This window comes from Erythrolamprus reginae, chromosome 4 (genome assembly GCF_031021105.1).
Source record: "Erythrolamprus reginae isolate rEryReg1 chromosome 4, rEryReg1.hap1, whole genome shotgun sequence".
NCBI classification, from domain to species: Eukaryota; Metazoa; Chordata; class Lepidosauria; order Squamata; family Dipsadidae; genus Erythrolamprus; species Erythrolamprus reginae.
The window spans coordinates 85,876,566-85,896,847 of record NC_091953.1 but is presented as its reverse complement, the minus strand read 5'-3'; the positions used below and the strand labels follow the sequence as shown (position 1 = coordinate 85,896,847).

Below are 20,282 nucleotides of genomic sequence, written 5' to 3'. Positions count from 1 at the left end.
TTTCAAGCTCTGAAATGAACCATCATGCACATAATTGCAAAGGGAGACTCATTTAAGGCTCTGAAATGAGACTTTATTTATTTATTTATTTAATTTTATTTGTATGCCGCCCTTCTCCGAAAACCTATGCAGATAGTAGCCGGATGAGCCATTACGCACATAGTTGCAAAGGGAGAATTATCTGAATTTATCTATAAAGAATCAATCAATCAATCAATCAATCAATCAATCAATCAATCAATCGCCCAAACCTTATATATCCAAATAATCAATACATCTAATTAAACAGAGCCTCTTCCAAATCTGTTATTCTCTTATATATATGACATTTACATAACAAGGGGGAAAATCCCCCTGGAAGACTTTTAGAGGGAAGTTCATAAAGAGTATGGTTAATAAGTGGAAAGGAAAGGGGCAAGGGATGTTACTAGTTGTGTTTATTACACAAAGTCATTACATATTACACAAAGGACTAGGGGTGACATGATAGCAGTGCAATGGTGGGATCCTGACCGTTGTGATTCCGTCTGAGGCTCCTCAGGGAACGGCTGAACCTCTGCCGGCTCCATGCTCAGAGGGGGAGGATGAGGAACAGGAACAGGAGGAGGAGGCCCAGGCAGACGGGGAGGAGGAATATCAGGCCGACGGAGAGGGAGAACAGCCTGAGTCCCCCGGGGTGGAGCTCTCCCCAGCAAGCAGCCTGGAGTCCTTGGATGAAAATGCACAAGCCATCATCGATCTCAGGCAGAGAAGAGCAGCACAACGAAGGGGACAATTAGCCAGGTATTTCCAGCCCTAAATAGGCAACAGCTGGGTTTGGGTGTGGTTCTCCCCAGAAAGGCTGAAAAGGCAGACCCACCCTTCCTGTATTGTGGAGTATTATCTTTGGGAGTCCTGGGACCTGGCTGTGATCTTTGGCGTTTCTGACTCTGGCTTGTGGCTCTGAAGGCTGAAACCTTGGGGGGAAAGACGTGGGTCTTATTCTCTACAGTGGTGTGTGTGCCAGCAAGAAGTCTGCTGTATTGTCTGGCCGTCATGACTCTGCTGTGAAGCCTCATAGCCTGTCTGTTGGGAAGAACAGGTTTTTCTCTGTGTTTGTTTTTCCAACTATAAAGTGCCTTTGCTTTTACCAGCGTGTCTGGCTGCTTTTTTCAGTTGGTGTTGAAGTCTGGGGGCACCCAGACAGAACACTGATGATATGGCTAATTGTGCACACCTCCACGGCTCTGGCGCATGAGTGCAGGATCGAGTGCAATTTTGCTGCCAGCACCTGTTCAAGTAGCAAAATCTCATATGGGGACGCACATGTGCACACGTTTCGGCAAGTGTTTTTGCTTCCCCACGTGCGGTGTACCAATATTTAAGGTGTTGCCACAAAGAATAGGGAGTTAAAGTATTCTCCAAACCACATGAAGGCAGGACAAGAAGCAATGGATGGAAATTAACACATTCATCTTTTTTTAAAAAAACCAATATTTTAAATTACTAACTGATCTATGAATAATGAATATTGATCTAGTATGAGAATTTGGAAGAAAAGTTAGAAGCAAATTCTAGGACACTTCAACAGTCTAAATTGTAAATGTGATCACGTGATAACCGAAACATTGTTAAATGTTTGACTACTATAAGTATGTGGTCATTGCATATCAGATAACAGCTATTACTTCTCTATTAATGCACTGGCTGACATTGATGAGCTTTTCAATTTCTTTTGCAATTATCATGATCCTCAATTTATAACAAAATATTCACTTTCAACTTCTTGCTTACCATGCCAAATACTAAATGTCAAAACAAGTAAAGAATATTGTGTAGATATTAAAAAGAAAAGTTTCCAAACCTTAGCGGTAGTCCTGTACAGGTAGACACAATTGAGCCCAAAATTTCTGTTGTTAAGTGAGTTTTGCTCTATTTTATGACTTTTTGTGACAGTTGTTAAGTGAATCATTGCGTTTGTTAACTTAGTAACATGGTTTTTAAGTGAATCTGGATTCCCTGTTGACTATGCTTATCAGAAGATCTCAAAAGCTGATAACTTAATTTCAGGACACTGCAACCATTAAAAATATGAACCAGTTGCCAAACACCTGAATTTTGAACATGTGACCTTGCTGCAAAGATCATAAATGTGAAAAACAATCATAAGTCACGTTTTTTCATGATGTTGTAACTTTGCATAATCACTAAATGAGCTGCTGTAAGTTGAGAATTAACTGTATAAAATATGCACGCTAGTTCAGTTTAAATAGCATCTCCATAATGATTTCACTTATTCTTTTTTTTAATGCATATGATATACTGCTGTATATAGGTGCTCAGTATTGTCTGGATGGACAAGCCAGATATTATTTTATTTTATTTATTTTATTATTTGGATTTGTATGCCGCCCCTCTCCGAAGATATAAACACAATTAAGCATAATTAGTTCATTAAAATGTTATTTTTATTTCTGTAAGTTATAATAGAAAAGAAATAGAACAAGAAGCATCATTAGAACCAGTCTAATTCTCAAAACAATTCAGTATGAAAATATGCTTAAAAGTATCTAACATTATGTCCCCCAGGTGTTTTAAAGCATCATTTGCAGTCGTTTAGGAATGACATCCAAAACCTCAAGAGATCACTAAGCTGCCTGCCTAAAAAAGAAAGGGGAGTTGGCACCAAATGTTCACACAACTACACACAGTGAAAGCTACTTGTACACCATTCTTTGCATACTTTCACACTGTGAGAAGATGATATGTAAAATAACCAGCATATCTCAACCTCATCATACAATAAACATTTGCCACCCTCACAGTCCATTAAGGCAAAATATTTCATGCTGATTCATTATGAAGCTTAACTTCATTAAGATGGGAATAACATCCCCAGCTCTTTTTCCCACAATAGAGGCTTTGTTTAAAGTCTTTTCTTCAGTGTTTTGAAGCTGATGTATTGTCTTCGCCACACAGTGTGCTTTCCATCAGCATAATGCTTGGCAGAAAGTGGGTCAAACAGAGTGAAGCACAGTTTACTAGCAATTAGCCTTTTCTCCACTGCACTGCTACGGAGAGTCCAATGTGGGTTATTCTTCAGCCTCATCGAGTCTGCGGAGAGGGGCGGCATACAAATCTGATTAAACTTAAACTTAAACTTAAACTCATCGGCAGGGACTGAGTTAAAAATTAACATATTTATTATGTCCCGCCCCTTAGCTGCCCCATTAGGTCAGTCTTAAAAACTCAGTCATAGTGTAGGGACTGTGAGTTTGTTTCTCTCTAATAAATTTGCTTAATGGACTAACATATTCTCCCTGTTTTTTTCTTTCTTTCACAGACTCTAATACAGATGAACAGAAAACCTAGAGAGTCACTGCCTCCGGGACATTACTCTCTATTGTATCATCCCTCCGAGGCCTCTGCACTCCGGTAGCAGAGCCTTGACCACAGGGATTGCTGGCTTGGGTCCCTGACGTTCGCGATCAGACCCTTCCTCCCCCCCCCCAGCGACCACGAAATTGCAGCCGATGAGATCAGCTGTTTGGAGGCTCTAAAAGGGGGAAATTATAACATGAGGTTTGTTGTTTACAAGAGTTGGTAAATTACCTCATACTTTGCCTGCTGCAGTTGCGGCCGCCATTTTGGGGGCGTTTCCGTGTGACAGACATTCATGGGGGCAAAGTGCACACAGTGCCTGCCATTTTGGATTTGCAAAGCCTGCCTGACAACACGCCCATTTCTGGGGTGTTGCTATGACTACAATTCCACAGGCCATCCTCCCTGACTAGACACAGACTAGCAATTGGGAGGCCATAAGATCATAGACATATCAGAGCTTCTAAAGGGCTCCCGGGCACATTCACGCCACCATTTTGTCTATGTTCTGGTTGAATCGTGTGAGACAATTCCTTCAGAGAATTTTTCTCTCACTAAAATCGCTCCTGATATGTCGCAGTCTCAAACAAAAATGAACGAGCCTGCTGTGGCTAAGGAGAAGGGGAAGGACCATGCCTCCAAGACTAAAAGTAAGACTTCTCAATCCTCTACAGCCTTGAAAGAGGCAGAGAAAAAAATCAGGGCCCTTGAGGTCCAACTGGAGGCAGCACGAAACAGGCCCAAGACCAGCCCTCTGGCTACCGTTCTCTCTACCCAGCAGAGTCCTTCAGTCCCTGCTAACTTACCAACCATGCCTTATGAAAGGCTTAGTAGGCCAGCAGATCTCTCCCCAGATCGTCCCTTAAGCGCCGTCCCTCCCTTCGAAAGGGGCTCAAAGACAAGAATGGTCCAGGCCAACACCACAGTCTTAGCCACAATTTGTCCAACCTCTTCCTGCAGCAGCAGCAACATTCACCCCAACTGCAGCAGGGTTTCGTGGCCCTATGGACTCTTGGCAAATCATACCTCCATCACTGCAAGACATGATTGCCTCAGCTTATTCACAGGGCATTGCCCTTGGAGCAAAGCAGCACCCACTCCAGGTTCCACAGCGAACCAGTCACAAGGATCTCTGGGCAGCACCAGATCCACCTCCTCTGAGCATGACTCCTTCCAGGAGGAACAGATGCCAAGAGAAGTTGCCACAGAACTGGAAGATGGTCTTTCTGATGATGAAAGAAACCTACCCGAGCAACCTACTTTGGCTGCTCTCTTCAAACCATCTCTTTACCGCATTTTACTAAATAAAGCAAAGCAAGCGATGACATTGGAGGACATGGAAGAACAAGCGGGCCAATCTGTAGGCATTCTACCTGCTGCCCGTCTACTTACCATACCTAAACCAGATTCGGAGCACATCCCCTCGTCTCCCATATTTGCTGACAACATTAAAAGGCCTTGGCAACATCCGGCCGCAGCTCTGGGACCCTCTGCGATAGATAAGAAGTTTTACTCCTTCAATCTGGACATAGAGGTTCTGCTTCAATACCCATCAGTGGACACACCCGTGACTGCACTGCTTTCCAACGCCTTAGTCCCATCAGACATGGCAGACGGTTTAAAACCCGATGAAAGGAAGGTGGAGATCTTAATCAGGAAGCTTCACCACCTATCAGCGTGGTCCTTAAGGGCAGCTACAGCTGCTTCCTTTTTTAATAGAGCGTCAATCCTGTGGCTACAGGACATTTTACCAGGGCTCGGCCCGATGATACCCAACTACGTCAAGACATTAACAAACTTACTGCAACTGCCGAATTTTCAGCGGACGCTACCTTAACAGCAGCCAGATTTTCTTCTAGAGCTCTGGCTACAAATATTTCATCCTGGCGCTTACTGTGGCTAAGATCCTGGCAAGCAGATACCAAATCGAAGTGGCGCCTGGCCACAGCACCATACCAAGGTCAAAATCTTTTCGGTGAATCCTTGGATAAAGTGCTAATAGAGGATAAGGATAAAAAGAAAATATTACCACGGTCCACCAGAAGGCAGGACAGACGTGGGACTCCTTACTTTAGAAGGCAGCCCTTTCGTTCAGACCCTCCACCGACCGGGCCCCCGGTCACCAGGACCTATGGGCAGGGGGCCTACAACCAATCTTCATATAGATCTGACAGGACCGGATATGGAGACAGAACCAGACCGTTCCAACAATCCCGAAGGCCTTTTAGGGGGACCGGTAGAGGGGGATATCATAGACAGAAGTGACTCCCTGGAAGAGATTCCCATCGGTGGTCGTTTGTAGTCCTTCATCGAATCTTGGGAGACTATATCCACAGACGCCTGGGCATTGGACACTGTGGCACATGGACTGCGGATCAACTTCCTTCAGACCCCGCCAAACAGGTTCATACAATGCCCAACTCTAATCAGTCACCAAAAACGACTCCTTCTGCTTCAGGAGATCAACCACTTACTACATACGGGGGCAATAGAGCCAGTACCAGCGACACAACGAGGATGGGGATTCTACTCCATCGTCTTTGTGGTCCCAAAGTCCTCCGGCGGGAGCCGTCTAATCTTGAATCTGCGACAGCTGAACGTATACGTCCGTTATCAGAGATTCAAGATGCACTCCCTTTGCACCATCCTGGCATCCATTCGACAACAGGACTGGATGACGTCCATCGATCTCAAAGAGGTGTACCTACACGTTCCAGTCCACCCACAACATCGCCGCTTCCTCCGCTTCTGCTGCGAAGATCAACACTTTCAGTACAGAGCTATGCCCTTCGGGTTGTCATCAGCCCCGAGAGTATTCACCAAACTCCTCGATGTATTGACGGCCGACCTCTGGACGCAATCGCTACATCTTCTCGCTTATCTGGACGACATCATCATCCTGTCCAGAAGTCCACAGCAAGCCCGGAGAGACCTAAGGGTTACCATCAAGTCTTTGGAGCTCCGCGGCTTCACAGTCAATTACAACAAGAGTCACCTGGAACCGACTCAATACCTGCGTCATCTGGGTACCATGATAGACACAACAGAATGCAGTTTTCCTTTCATCAGAAAGGCAGGAGAAGATCAGAACTACAGTAACCTACCTACAACATCACAACAGGGTGAGCATAGCATTCCTATCACAACTGCTAGGACTGTTCATCTCCTGCATAGGCATTGTACCATGGGCTCGACTTCACGCCCGCCCACTACAGTAGTTTCTGCTCCCCTTGCAGAGAGCATGGGCCAGTCAGTCCTAGCGACAAATATCAATCACCAAAGCCGTCCACCGCTCCCTACCTTGGTGGACCTCTCGTGCTTTAACCAAGGGATCCCCCTTTTTATACCACCGAGAAGTGACCATCACTACCGACGCCAGCCTATCGGGCTGGGGAGCTCATTCCAGCTCTCAGGTAGCTCAAGGACTCTGGTCACAGGAGGACCTCAGGGCTTTAAATATCAACCTTCTGGAACTGCGGGGAGTGTTCAAGGCGGTCCTCAGTTTTGCGGACCTAATCGAGGGACAACATGTCTTAATCATGACAGACAATGTGGCAACTCGCGCACATGTGAACCATCAGGGCGGCACAAGATCAGGCCCTCTGATGCAAGAAGCCCAGGCCCTCCTTTCTTGGGCGGAACTGCACTTAGCCTCAATCCGTGCAGAACACATCTCGGGAATATAGAATATTCAGGCGGACTGGCTGAGTCGCAAGACTCTCGACCCAGGGGAATGGTGCCTGAACTCAAAGATGTTTCAGGAAATTGCGCACCGCTACGGGAAGCCTGTCGTGGACCTGTTCGCGACTCACTGCAACAACCAGGTTCCGAGATTTTTCTCCCGATTTCCATCACGAGGGGCGGAACAGGTCAATGCCCTCCTTTTCCCATGGCCGAGAGGTCTACTATATGCTTTCCCACCGATCTGCCTGATTCCCAGAGTCGTCATCAAGGTCATAATGGAACAAGCAAAAATTCTACTAGTAGCACCATATTGGCCCAGGCGCCCATGGTTTGCGGACCTCATGGATCTGTCAATTTCCCCACCATGGATCCTCCCGCAACACCGGGTTTCACTCAACCAGGGGTTGATAGTTCACCCGGATCCTCAGTGGTGGAGACTTGCCGTGTGGCGATTGAGGGGGACTATATGAGGAAGGACCATCTACCTGACAGGGTCATACATACTATCCAAGCAGCTCGCCGGCCATCAACAACGCGTATTTATCAGGCCACCTGGGCTGCTTACTGCAGTTTTTGCAAAACGCAAGGGATACATCCTCAGACATCTTCCGTGATTCATGTTTGTTTGTTTGTTTATTTAGATTTGTATGCCGCCCCTCTCCGCAGACTAGGGGCGGCTCACAACAAAGTGAAAAAACAATTTACAACAAATCTGAATTCTACTAAAAACATTTAAAAGACCCCATTTTCTAAACACACATACATACACACACATACCATTCATAAATTGTATATGCCCCGGGGAGATGTCTCAGTTCCCCCATGCCTGACGATACAGGTGGGTCTTAAGGAGCTTACGAAAGGCAAGGAGAGTAGGGGCAGTTCTAATCTCCGGGGGGAGTTGGTTCCAGAGGGCCGCGGCCGCCACAGAGAAGGCTCTTCCCCTGGGGCCCGCCAACCGACATTGTTTAGTTGACGGGACCCGGAGAAGGCCCACTCTGTGGGACCTAATCAGTCGCTGGGATTCGTGCGGCAGCAGGCGGTCTCGGAGATATTCTGGTCCAGTGCCATGAAGGGCTTTAAAGGTCATAACCAACACTTTGAATTGTGACCGGAAGTTGATCGGCAACCAATGCAGACTGCGGAGTGTTGGTGAAACATGGGCATACCTAGGTAGGCCCATGACTGCTCTCGCAGCTGCATTCTGCACGATCTGAAGTTTCCGAACACTTTTCAAAGGTAGCCCCATGTAGAGAGCATTACAGTAGTCGAACCTCGAGGTGATGAGGGCATGAGTGACTGTGAGTAGTGAGTCCCGGTCCAGATAGGGCCGCAACTGGTGCACCAGGCGAACCTGGGCAAACGCCCCCCTCGCCACAGCTGAAAGATGGTTCTCTAATGTGAGCTGTGGATCGAGGAGGACGCCCAAGTTGCGGACCCTCTCTGAGGGGGTCAATAGTTCCCCCCCCCAGGGTAATGGAAGGACAGAAGGGATTATCCTTGGGAGGCAAAACCCACAGCCACTCCGTCTTATCTGGGTTGAGTTTGAGTCTGTTGACACCCATCCAGGCCCCAACAGCCTCCAGACACCGGCACATCACTTCCACTGCTTCGTTGACTGGACATGGGGTGGAGATGTAAAGCTGGGTATCATCAGCGTACTGATGATACCTCACCCCATGCCCTTGGATGATCTCACTCAGCGGTTTCATGTAGATATTAAATAGCAGGGGGGAGAGGACTGACCCCTGAGGCACCCCACAAGGGAGAGACCTCGGAGTCGACCTCTGACCCCCCACTAACACCGACTGCGACCGACCGGAGAGGTAGGAGGAGAACCACTGAAGAACAGTGCCTCCCACCCCCAACCCCTCCAGCCGGTGCAGAAGGACACCATGGTCGATGGTATCGAAAGCCGCTGAGAGGTCAAGAAGCACCAGGACAGAGGATAAACCCCTGTCCCAGGCCCGCCAGAGATCATCCATCAACGCGACCAAGCAGTTTCCGTGCTGTAACCGGGCCTGAAACCCGACTGCTGGGGACCTAGATAATCGGCTTCTTCCAAGGATCGCTGGAGCTGGAGTGCCACCACCTTCTCGACAACCTTGCCCATAAAGGGAAGGTTGGAGACTGGACGGTAGTTATTAAGTACGGCTAGGTCCAGGGAAGGCTTCTTGAGGAGGGGGCGCACAAGCACCTCTTTATAGGATGATGGAAAGGATCCCCTCCCCAAGGAAGCATTGACAATCTCCTGGACCCAGCTCCGTGTCACCTCCCTGCTGGCCGAAACCTCCCTGCTGGCCGAAGCCAATTGGAGTCGAGGCCCACCCGGATCTGAGCGATTTTGTCAGTGAAAAACGTGTTAAAGTCCTCGGCACTACTCTGTAAGGGCTCCCCAACTCCCCTCTGATTAAGAAGGGAGCGGGTCACCCTAAACAGAGCGGCCGGGCGGGATTCCGCTGATGCAATCAGGGCGGCATGATACGTGCATCTTGCCGCCTTGAGCGCCACTTTGTAAGTCTTAATAAAAGCTCTTACAAGTGTTCGATCAGATTCAGACTTACTCTTCCTCCATCGCTTCTCTAGACGTCTCTTCTGGCGTTTCAACTCCCGGAGCTCCTCGTTGAACCATGGACCTCTACGGGGTCTAGCGCCGCGGAGAGGTCGCAAAGGCGCAATCCGGTCAAGAGCCTCCGCTGCAGCCTTGTTCCAGGCCACCGCAAGACACTCCGCCGAACTGTGGACGAGTGCATCTGGAATAACCCCAAGCGCCGTCTGAAAGCCCTCTGGGTCCATCAGGCGTCTGGGGCGGAACATCTCCTAGCCTTTTTGCAGAAGGGCCTTGATGAGGGCCTCGCCCCAAATACATTGCGCAGACAAGTGGCAGCCGTAGCCACTGTCCTCAAACCAGATCCCTCATCCTCGATTTCACATCATCCATGGATAAGGGATTTTTTGAAGGAAGTACCACTACAAATACTGTCTGCCAAAGTCTCCTTCTTGGTGGCGATTACTTCAGCACACAGGGTCTCAGAGCTGGCAGCTCTATCTGTCAGACCAGACCTTTGTATCTTCCACCCTGACAGGGTAACTCTGAGACTAGATCCTTGTTTTATGCCAAAGATCAACTCCAACTTCCATCGCTCTCAGGACATTGTGCTCCCTGATTTTTGTACTCATGGATCACATCCGTTAGAGCTACAATGGCACAAAGTGGATGTCCGTAGAGCCTTAGAAAAGTACATTCACCGTACAAAATCCTTTAGAAAAACTGAGTCACTATTCGTCTCTTTCGCCCCATCGTCTATGGGCACCAAGGTGACAGGGAAGTCAATCAGCAGATGGATTCGCTACTGCATCATGGAGGCTTATAAGGCCAGCTCTACTCCTTTACCAACCGGAGTGACCGCTCATTCCACCAAGAGTGCAGCCACTAGCGCAGCTTGGAACACGCAGGCTCCAATTGAAGACATTTGCCGGGCGGCAACTTGGTCTGCCCCTACAACATTCATAAGACAATACCGATTAGATGCCTATGCTTCCGCAGAAGCAGCCTTCGGCCAAAGAGTGCTGCAGAGGGTATGCAATCCAGCGCCCCTGGTCCAGCCTATCCCGCCCTAATTGTTCTGCTTGGGTATATCCCACATTGGACTCTCCGTAGCAGTGCAGTGGAGAAGGACCGTTGGACTTACCTGAACGGCCTTCTCGATGCACTGCGAGGAGAGTCCAAACCCTCCTGGCTTCTTTGGCCCAGGGTCACATTTCCAGTTTCTTTTCTTGTTACTATTTACTTATTGTTAATAAAGTTGAAGGTTTTTTCACACTATTCCTTTGTTTTTATTGACTGACCTAATGGGGCAGCTAAGGGGCAGGACATAATAAATATGTTAATTTTTAACTCAGTCCCTGCCAATGAGGCTGAAGAATAACCCACATTGGACTCTCCTCGCAGTGCATCGAGAAGGCCGTTCAGGTAAGTCCAACGGTCCTTCTGCCTGCTAGTGATTAATCTAAGAAAGTTGAATTCTTTCACAGCCTTTTCACTTTGTTGTCTTGCTCTAATCACTATTTAAGACTCTCAACTTTACATCCAGGCTTGCTACAAAATAGCCTTTCCAAGAACTGTATCATCAACTTGTGTTTTCCTGTTTTTGCCCACTTTCATTTGATATTTTCATATAGATGATATAGCTTAAGTGTTATCTAGAAGATTCGGGAAACATTCAATTTTCAATGTTTAGTGTTAGGAAACATGTTTCATCATTGTTTAACATAAAATTAATCACTAGTCTTTATTATCAAACCATTCAACAAGAATATGAGGTGACAATACAATCCTTTTCCATCAGTAAATAATGTGTTTGTTTTATATTCTGAAATATACTGATTTGAAATATAGCAGACCATATCTTGAAAGTTAGGTTAAAAATTGATGCTTAACCTAAATTAAACCAGGGCAAGTAAAAATCATTTATCCTCAGCCTCTGGAGGCAATCTATTCCACTGGTTAATTGCTCCACTGGTTAACCCACAGCCATAAGCAACAACCCCTTCAGCCAGCTGGGGATACAGCCCAAAGAGGGAGGGGAAGCCCTTTAGGAATAGCCAGGCTCTGGTTGTCCCCCTTCATGAACAGTGCTTCTCCTCCTTTCTCCTGAAAAAGAAGCTGGGGCAAAAATACCCCCAAATGACAGCCAACATGTGGGCAGCACCATGTTCTTCAGGAAGCCCAGCTGGCGAAATGAACTCCTGGAGGAAGAGAGGGGGCAGTCAAGAGATTCCACAAGGACAAGAGGGGGAAGGTCTTGGTGAGGGGCAGTGATAGAATTTCAGAGCTGAAAGTTGGCTCTTTTATTTAATAATACAAATAATTAAATGTTTGTTTTCTCAAACTATCTTGCCTCAGAACTGCTTCTGTGCACCCTTGCGGTTATCATATGATATATTAATCCAGACGAGTAAAGATCAAAATAAAAAATAAATTTTTTAATCTTCAAAATTAAGTTAACATGCTCTCACAACTAAAGAACATGGTGGTAAAAACATTAAACAGTTTAGAATATGGAAAGTGTAACTTTCTAGGTTAGTGATGGGGAACCTTTTTTGGCTCAGGTGCCAAAACCACACCCATAATGCAATGCCCCCTACGCATGTGCACAACCCCCACATAATTGTAATCAACTCATGCCATGTCCCTTGAAAAATAACTATTATAATAAAAGTGCTTATCAATTATACTGTTAAAGGCTGTTTAATTATAATTTTGTCTTGTTAAAGCATTGGGGGCCATGCTGAGTTGCAATGGCACAATGGTTAGAATGCAGTATTGGAGGCTATGTCTACTGACTGTGGGCTGCCTGCAATTTGGCAGATCAAATCTCACCAGGCTCAAGATTGATGCAGCCTCCTGTCCTTCCAAGATTGGTAAAATGAGGACCCAGATTGTTGGGGAAAATATGCTTAGAGAAGGCTGTAAAAGCACTGTGAAATGATATACAATATATAAGTTTAACTGCTATTGCTATTATACATTTAGCCTATGAGTTGTGCTTCTATTTAAATCATTTTTTGTGAAAATTCTGAAAACTTCTCATAAATCTCTTATATAGAACGTTTTGTTGCTTAAATTCAATGCTTTATTTTTATAGCCTTAGATTCTAAATGAGAATGTAAAATACATTTCCCTATCTTCACTTTGCTCATTTGTTTATTTGTTGGAAAATGATTTTGTGGAAGTCAAAATTAAACTGGATATGCTTTGTACTTACTAACTAAATTAGCTTGTCCAGTGAAGATGGTATACTGCAGCTCATAGGAGACCACACTGAATTCATCATCTGAAGTCCAGTGAACTGTGATTGTGTCGTAAGAAGCTGTGCAAAGCTCTTCTCGAATTGTTGGTGGATTTGGAGCTGAAAAAGATTTAAATGAGTTGTTTCAGTTCTCAGACATTAATTTACCCAGTTATCACAAAAATATGAAAACAAGAAAAAAACATTTTGGATATTGTTGCATGAACTTATGAAAGAATATTACCAAGAAGATCATTTATAATAATTTATCAATGCAGAGAAACAATTGTTTATAGTATGGAATTTCCATGCAGAATAAATCTTGCTGGCCATGTCATTGAACCTCTTAAATCCTGCTTCTGTATCTTCTTTAGATCCCATCCCAAGACTGGTATTACTTTTATTACCTACGGTATTCTGATGTGGTAACAGTTTGAGAAGAATACTCATGTTAGAATGTCTTCAGCTTGTATAATAAAACACAAACTTATTTTGGACTGTGAGAAAATACTGCAATGATGTTAGTTAATGTTAGTGAGATCCCAGATTTCAAAACTATTTTCTCATGAGGTCAAAATAGACTGTAGAATATGTTGCAGTCACTGATTGATCCTTATAAATCCTATTAAATCAGAACATTATCTAAGCATTGCTTTGTTGTATGAGTAGAGCTAAACTGAAATTATTATATACAAATGTTGAAACTGGAAGGATTGTGTAGTTGTATCCCATCTACATATTTTCAAAACACAGTAAAAGTATTGCAACATCATTCATTAAAATACTATTTTTCCTCTAAATCACAATAACCACTTTTTAAATCCAAGGAATGATATCATATGTTTTATTCTCTAAGTTAAAATCAGTACTCGTGATCCTACATATATTTTGATTCTTACCAGTTAGATAATCAAGGCATTCAAGCAGTTTCTTTTCTCTGGTAAAATCCAGTGCAAAGGTATCAAAAGTGTCATTAAGATTAATTTCAGGAATTAAAACCTGGGAAGATGCAGTTGCCATGGCAACCCTACAAAAAAAAAAAACAAGTGGGTTTAGTTCTAAAAATTAATTTACATGGTGAGGATACATAAGGCAAATACATTTAAAATAAGTTAACATGTATTTAATGTAATTTTCATATATCTGATCAGCAACATGTCAACTAGAATGTAGAAAGCTACCTACCTAAGACCCCGAGGTACTGCCTGCTAGTTTGTAGCTGCTGGAAATTATGAAATCCATGACCAATGTTACTATACCATAATTTCTCCTAAAAGTGACTGATATACTTACATGTTCTACATTTTCAATATCTTTTTCTAATTTGCCATTCATGAAATGAGCTATGTTAAAAAGCTTCAAATGCTCCCAAGGAAAATAATTTTCATCTAAAATCTCAAGACTGAACTTTATTACAACTGATTGTGAAAAGTCAGGCACCAGTCAGTCGGAATCAACTCTTTATTTAACACAAGTAGAAACCGGCATGAATACAACAACAAACAAACCCTTATATATTGGCAGCATACTGAGGTAAGGACCAATCAGATTAACCTAAAACTTCCCGCTCCCGGCTGACACGCCGCACTGGTCATAACCAATAGGAGGTAGCCGTGCTCTCCCAATCAGGCTCGTCTGCAAGCACTTCCTTGTGTGGGCAGAGACGTAACACTCCTTTCCCTTACATTTGAACATACATAGTCTTTCAAGTAGGCAGGCTTCCGGCTAATTCTACCTGAGCATCATGGGCTATTACTTCCTCCCTCGGCCCTCTCCATCGAGAACTCTTCTAACAGTCCGGGGCTTTCCAGCACCTGCTCCTCCCCAGTGACTGTAGGTAAGTATTGTCGGCTTTATCTGAATTCACAGGGAGAGACTCCTCCTGGGTCTCCCTGTCCCTGATAGCATCCGTTGGAGGGGCCAAGCTGCTGTCTTCCACAAGAGACTCCGCTCTCTGAAGCCTGACTTGATCTAAGTGCCAGTGCCATACTCACCTGTCCGGCAACTTCACTTCAAAAGAACGAGGGACTAAAACTCTATTGATGGTTGCTGGCACCCAGTTTGGACCCCCATCGTACGCTCGTGCAAACACCTGGGCTCCCATACCTATATTCCTATCAGGAGGTTCTGGCCAAGGGGAGGCAGATTCAAACCACGGGTGCAATCTGTCTAACACAATCCTAAGTTTCCGACCCATCAGTAAGTCGGCCGGGGTTTTCTGGGTGGCCACACACGGTGTAGAGTGCTGGGCCAGGAGCAACTCCACCAGATTCTTATGCCAAGACCCTGGTGGCAATTTTTTAAAGGAATCTTTAACTGAACGGACCATGCGTTCCGCTTGCCAGGTGCCAAGGAGAAGTCAGGGCATGCCGGATACCCCCTCCCGCTAAGTACGTTTCAAAAAGGACTGACGTGAATTGCGGATCGTTGTCAGAAACCACAAGGTCCGGATATCCATGGGTGGCGAACAAAGCCATCAAAGCATCTATGATTGCTTGAGACTGCGTAGACCATAGGTGTACTACTTCTAACCAGTGGGAATGGGCGTCCACCACAATTAAAAATGTTTGACCTAAAAAAGGGCCCGCCAAATCGATGTGGATACGTGCCCAAGGACCTGCAGGGGGCTCCCAGACCAGAGGTTGGGAGCGCGGAGGGGATGGCCGATTTTCCTGGCACCTGAGGCAGGCTGCCACACAACCTTCTATGTCTTTGTCAATGCACGGCCACCATACATAGTCCCGGGCCAGGCCTTTTATCCTGACAATACCTGGGTGCCTGTTGTGGAGAATAGCTAGGACTCTTCGTCGGAAGGGGGGCGGAATAACAACCCTGGGACCCCGTAACAGGCAGCCCTTGTCCACCGAGAATTCAGATCGGTAGAGGCCGAATGGGGCAAATTCCTGAGCCTGCGCAGTCTTGGGCAAACCCCGGAGGATCCACTGGCGCACTATGGACATAATTGGATCCCGACCCGTTGCTTTCACAACTTCAGAAGCGGCCAAGACTATTGGCCCCTCAGTAAGGGCCAAAACCGACGAAGCCGGAGCGGGGTCCTCCAGAACATCTGGAAAGGGGCACCTACTCAACGCATCTGCATGGGCTATGTGCTTGCCCGGCCGATACACCAAACGGTAGGAATAATTGGCCAGGAAGATAATCCACCTCGACATGCGGGGAGAGAGAACTACTGGGCTCTGGCGATTTCCTGCCAGGAGTCCCAGAAGGGGTTGATGGTCAGTGACCAATTCAAAACTTCTTCCATACAGGTAATCATGAAACCTTCGTACTCCCGCAATAAGAGCCAAAGCTTCTTTGTCTATTTGACCGAAATTACGCTCAGCCTTACCAGAGTTCTAGAAAAAAACGGAGCCTCCGAGCCATTTGGGAGCCGGTGGCTAAGCACCGCTCCCACCCCGAACAGTGAAGCATCGCAAGTGAGTACTAAGGGTAATGTCGGGGAATATTGTGTCAATACGGTACTAGAGGTGAGTATTTCCTTCATGACCGTAAAAGCGCCCGCCTCTCTTGGTCCCCAATTCCACTTTGTCTTGTTGTCCAACAGGCGATGCAACGGCTCTGCCACCGATGCATTATGGGGGATGAATACAGCATAGAAATTCAACAACCCCAAGAATGTTTGAAGCTCCCCTTTTGACCTTGGGACCGGAGCCTCCCTAATGGCTCGCGTCTTCTCGGGGGTTGGGTGAATACCATTGGCATCGACAGTGAACCCCAAGAATTCTACCCGGGGAACCCCGAACACACACTTATGTAACTTCAACTTAAGACCCCTGTCTTGGAATTTAGATAAGACCAATCTAACCCTCGCCAATAACTCCATTTCTGAAGTTGCCGAGACTAACACGTCGTCGAAGTAGGGCACGGTTCCCTCGACAGCAACTTTTCCATGAATCCTTGAAAGATTCCTGGGGCTATGGATACCCCAAACTGTAACCTACGGCACTTAAATACCCCCCGATGCGTGACAATAGCCTGGGCATCAGCCGTGGCAGGGTCTACCGGAAGCTGTTGGTAGGCCTGAGAGAGATCTAGTTTGGCAAAAATGCTCCCCTGTCCCAATGAGTGGAGGAGGTGTTGCACCACCGGAAGGGGATAGGAATGGTGGGCCAACACTTTGTTGATCGTGCATTTGTAATCCCTGCATAACCGAATTTCTCCATCCGTCTTTACCGCCGTTACAATAGGAGTTTCCCAAGGGGACTGATCAGTTGGTTCTAATACCCCTTGAGCAATCAACCGGTCTAACTCAGCATCCACCCTTGGACAGAGGGCTAGGGGAACTCGGCGGGCTTTTAACCGGAATGCAGGCACCTGAGGGTCAAGACTAAATGATATCGGAGAACCTGTGTAACAACCCAACCTGCCGTCAAACACCGCAGGAAATTCCCTAGCCAGGCTCGTAAATGTCGAGTCCTCCCGTACAGTATTAACCCGTTACTGCCAGGACCAACGAGTTCAACCAGTCCAACCCCAGTAAGTTTGAAAAGGGCCCGTTAACCACAATCAAAGGCAAATGTCCCACAAAGTTTTTAAAACGAACAGCAAAGCGTCCTTCTCCGATGACTGGTATGCTTTTCCCTTGGTAATCCTGCAGGTTGAGGCTGCATGGAGACAGACCGCTTTGTGACAGTTGAGGAAAACAACGCTTTGCCGTAGACCAGGACACCAGGGAATGAGCCGAACCTGTGTCCACCTGCATTGCACACGAAGCCTGACCCAGGTGGACCACCACCGAAATCTTATCCGATGCTGAGGATGTTTCTCGGACATACGTAGGTGTTCCAGAGGGACTTACACGAATAACATTGCACTCATTACGACGGAAAGTTGCTTCTTTATTACCTCCTAGGTTTGTGAAGAAACTCGAATCCCTTTGGCCATAAGACGCCGCAGGAGGCTGTCGGCGCAGGCGGCAAACACAGGCAATGTGGCCATGGTCCCCACACCTCCGGCAAAAGGCCTCTCTGAATGGGCAGCTCAAGCGAAAATCCCCTGCACGGAGACGGCGGCGGTTTCTGATGGTCTGCGGCAGGGTCCCGGCTCCGGCTGCTTGCCAGACGGCAAACCTCCTCCTCTGACTCCAGAGCCCTGTCAACCTCCCGAGGAATCTGTGAAACACCATCGCCCAAAACCACCGAAGTAGCATTTACAGAGCCCTCCATGGCTGCCAGGGATTGTGTAGAAAGTTCAAACGCTCTAGCCTCTGACAATGCGGCTTTAAATGTCAGATCCTTGATAGCCAATAGGCGATGTTTGAGACAGCCGTCTCTGATACCAAACACGAGCCTGTCAAGCAAGTAGTCCTCCAGGTTGTCAAATTCACAATATAATGCTGCGTGGCAGAGAGCTGCCACGAAGTCATTGATGGATTCACCCTCCAGCTGGCTCCTAAGGTAGAACTTATAGCGTCGGGCACAACGGGAGGGCGCTGTTGCATAGTGATCCTGAAGTGTTGAAAGAAATGTTTGCCATGGGACATCATGTATGGAGGTCGGAGCAAACAAGGCACGGGCAGTCTCGAACATTTCAGTGCCACAGAAGCCTAAGAAATAGGAGCGTTTGCAGTCCCCCGAAATCTCTGTGTACCCATTTGAAATGAGGAAACAGTCAAAACGGGCCACGTAAGAGTCCCAAATTTCCCCCTGAGGGTTAAAGGGCGGAAAATTAAGTTGTGTTGCCACCGAGAAGGTTAATTAAATGTCTATTCTTACAGAAATCGCATGGAGAATCCTCGTCGCCAGTGAAAAGTCAGGCACCAGTCAGTCGGAATCAACTCTTTATTTAACACAAGTAGAAACCGGCATGAATACAACAACAAACAAACCATTATATATCGGCAGCATACTGAGGTAAGGACCAATCAGATTAACCTAAAACTTCCCGCTCCCGGCTGACACGCCCCGCTGGTCATAGCCAATAGGAGGTAGCCGTGCTCTCCCAATCAGGCTCATCTCTAGGCACTTCCTTGTGTGGGCGGAGACGTAACAGATTGAATTTCAGTTAGTTATTTGAAGTAACTTCAATAATGAGTCACTACTTTGTTACATGATTTCCAACTTTCTACTGGCTTTCCTATTGGCTGGGCTTGTGGGCAGCTGGCAGGGAGTGTCAGAAATCATGATCACATGATTTCAGGAATGTTGCAACTGCCACAATTTTGCAAATAAAACTGTCCTGAACATTGGAAATTTCAATTTCACAGGACTAATGAGCCCTGGATTTTTTAGGATAGCAGGTTTCGATTAAAAAATCATTGTATATACTGCCTAGGCTACTGTTTGAGGGGACAAACGGTCAAATAGATAAACACAAGAGTTTAAATAGGATAAAAATGTGGAAGAATGCAAGGAAAAGTAAATGAGTCCCTATGGATTTTACTCCACTAGTTATTGCCAACTATAGGGGGTGGTATTCCTGTTTCAAGACCATTGAGCTGGCACTGTCCACAGACATTTCTGTAGTCATGTGGCCAGTGTGATGACACCGAGTATTGTTACCCTTCCATTGAAGTGGTACCTATTTATCTACTTGCACTTGCATGCTTTTGACCTGCTAGGTTGCCAGGAGTTAGGGTGAGGATGGGAGTTCACCACATTGCATGAAGCTTGGGTCAGAAACCTGGATGGATGGCTTTCCAGCTGACAAGTCCAGGGCCGTAACTGTTGAGTCAAACTACTGCCATAGTATGCAATTATATGGAAGTATTCTAGCATTTTTCTAATGTTTCTTGAATGATGTTTCTTAATCTTTGACATTTTGCCTTTGTATACCAGTTGTTGGATATACTGATGTTTTATACCTGCATATATACTTCTTTAAATGTCTGGTTTTTTGAACATCACAAAGATTTGATTTCTCCTTGAAACATCTGATTGTCATTATGATAAAGAAAATGGTTAATTAGCAAGGTTATCTAATTCTCAAGACTCTTCAGCTTATGGCATTACCTTTCAGTTATATTTTTAGCCGACTGCAAGAAGCGTGCATGATCATTCTCCTTCAAAGATTGCTCAGCTTGTGAGATGAGAGAGGTGGAGCGTTCAATGCACTGCTTGCAATTAGCTATCTGCTGGGCCAGTTTTCTCAGTCTCCCAACCTGGAGCAAAAAAGAAAATTGTTACTTCTGTGGACACAAAATGGGCTTTAATGTTTGACCATAGCTCAAGATCATACTCAAATTGAGTACCAAAGGAAGCAGCTCAACTGCTTTCCTCCTCTATTTCAATAGGAGCCTAAGTTCTAAGAAAGTATTTATTATTACCAATGTGGGGTAATCCTAAATAACCACAACTCATTTCCTCTCTTTCTTTTATATAATAAGAAATCTCAATTGCCATTAGGCTCTACTGTGATTGCCAAGGTGCTTTAATTTTTGTCTCAGAACAAAAGGAATAATTTGACAATAAAATAAATCTTTATCCT

The 20,282-nt window shown here is 45.8% G+C and overlaps 1 protein-coding gene across 7 annotated transcripts in view; it reads right to left on the bottom strand.

Annotated features, from left to right (window-relative positions):
• Positions 1–20,282, bottom strand: part of MID1 (midline 1) — a 351,173-nt gene that overhangs the window by 9,789 nt on the left and 321,102 nt on the right. For 6 of the 7 annotated variants that reach the window (XM_070750817.1, XM_070750815.1, XM_070750813.1 and 3 more), the window contains 3 exons: positions 19,808–19,956; positions 13,736–13,863; positions 12,813–12,956 (listed from right to left, as the gene is read on the bottom strand). In XM_070750817.1, the coding sequence (XP_070606918.1) occupies positions 12,813–12,956; positions 13,736–13,863; positions 19,808–19,956 (421 nt within the window). Of the gene's footprint in view, positions 1–2,429; positions 3,094–12,812; positions 12,957–13,735; positions 13,864–19,807; positions 19,957–20,282 lie in introns of those variants that run through there. The other variant, XM_070750820.1, reaches the window with a different exon arrangement.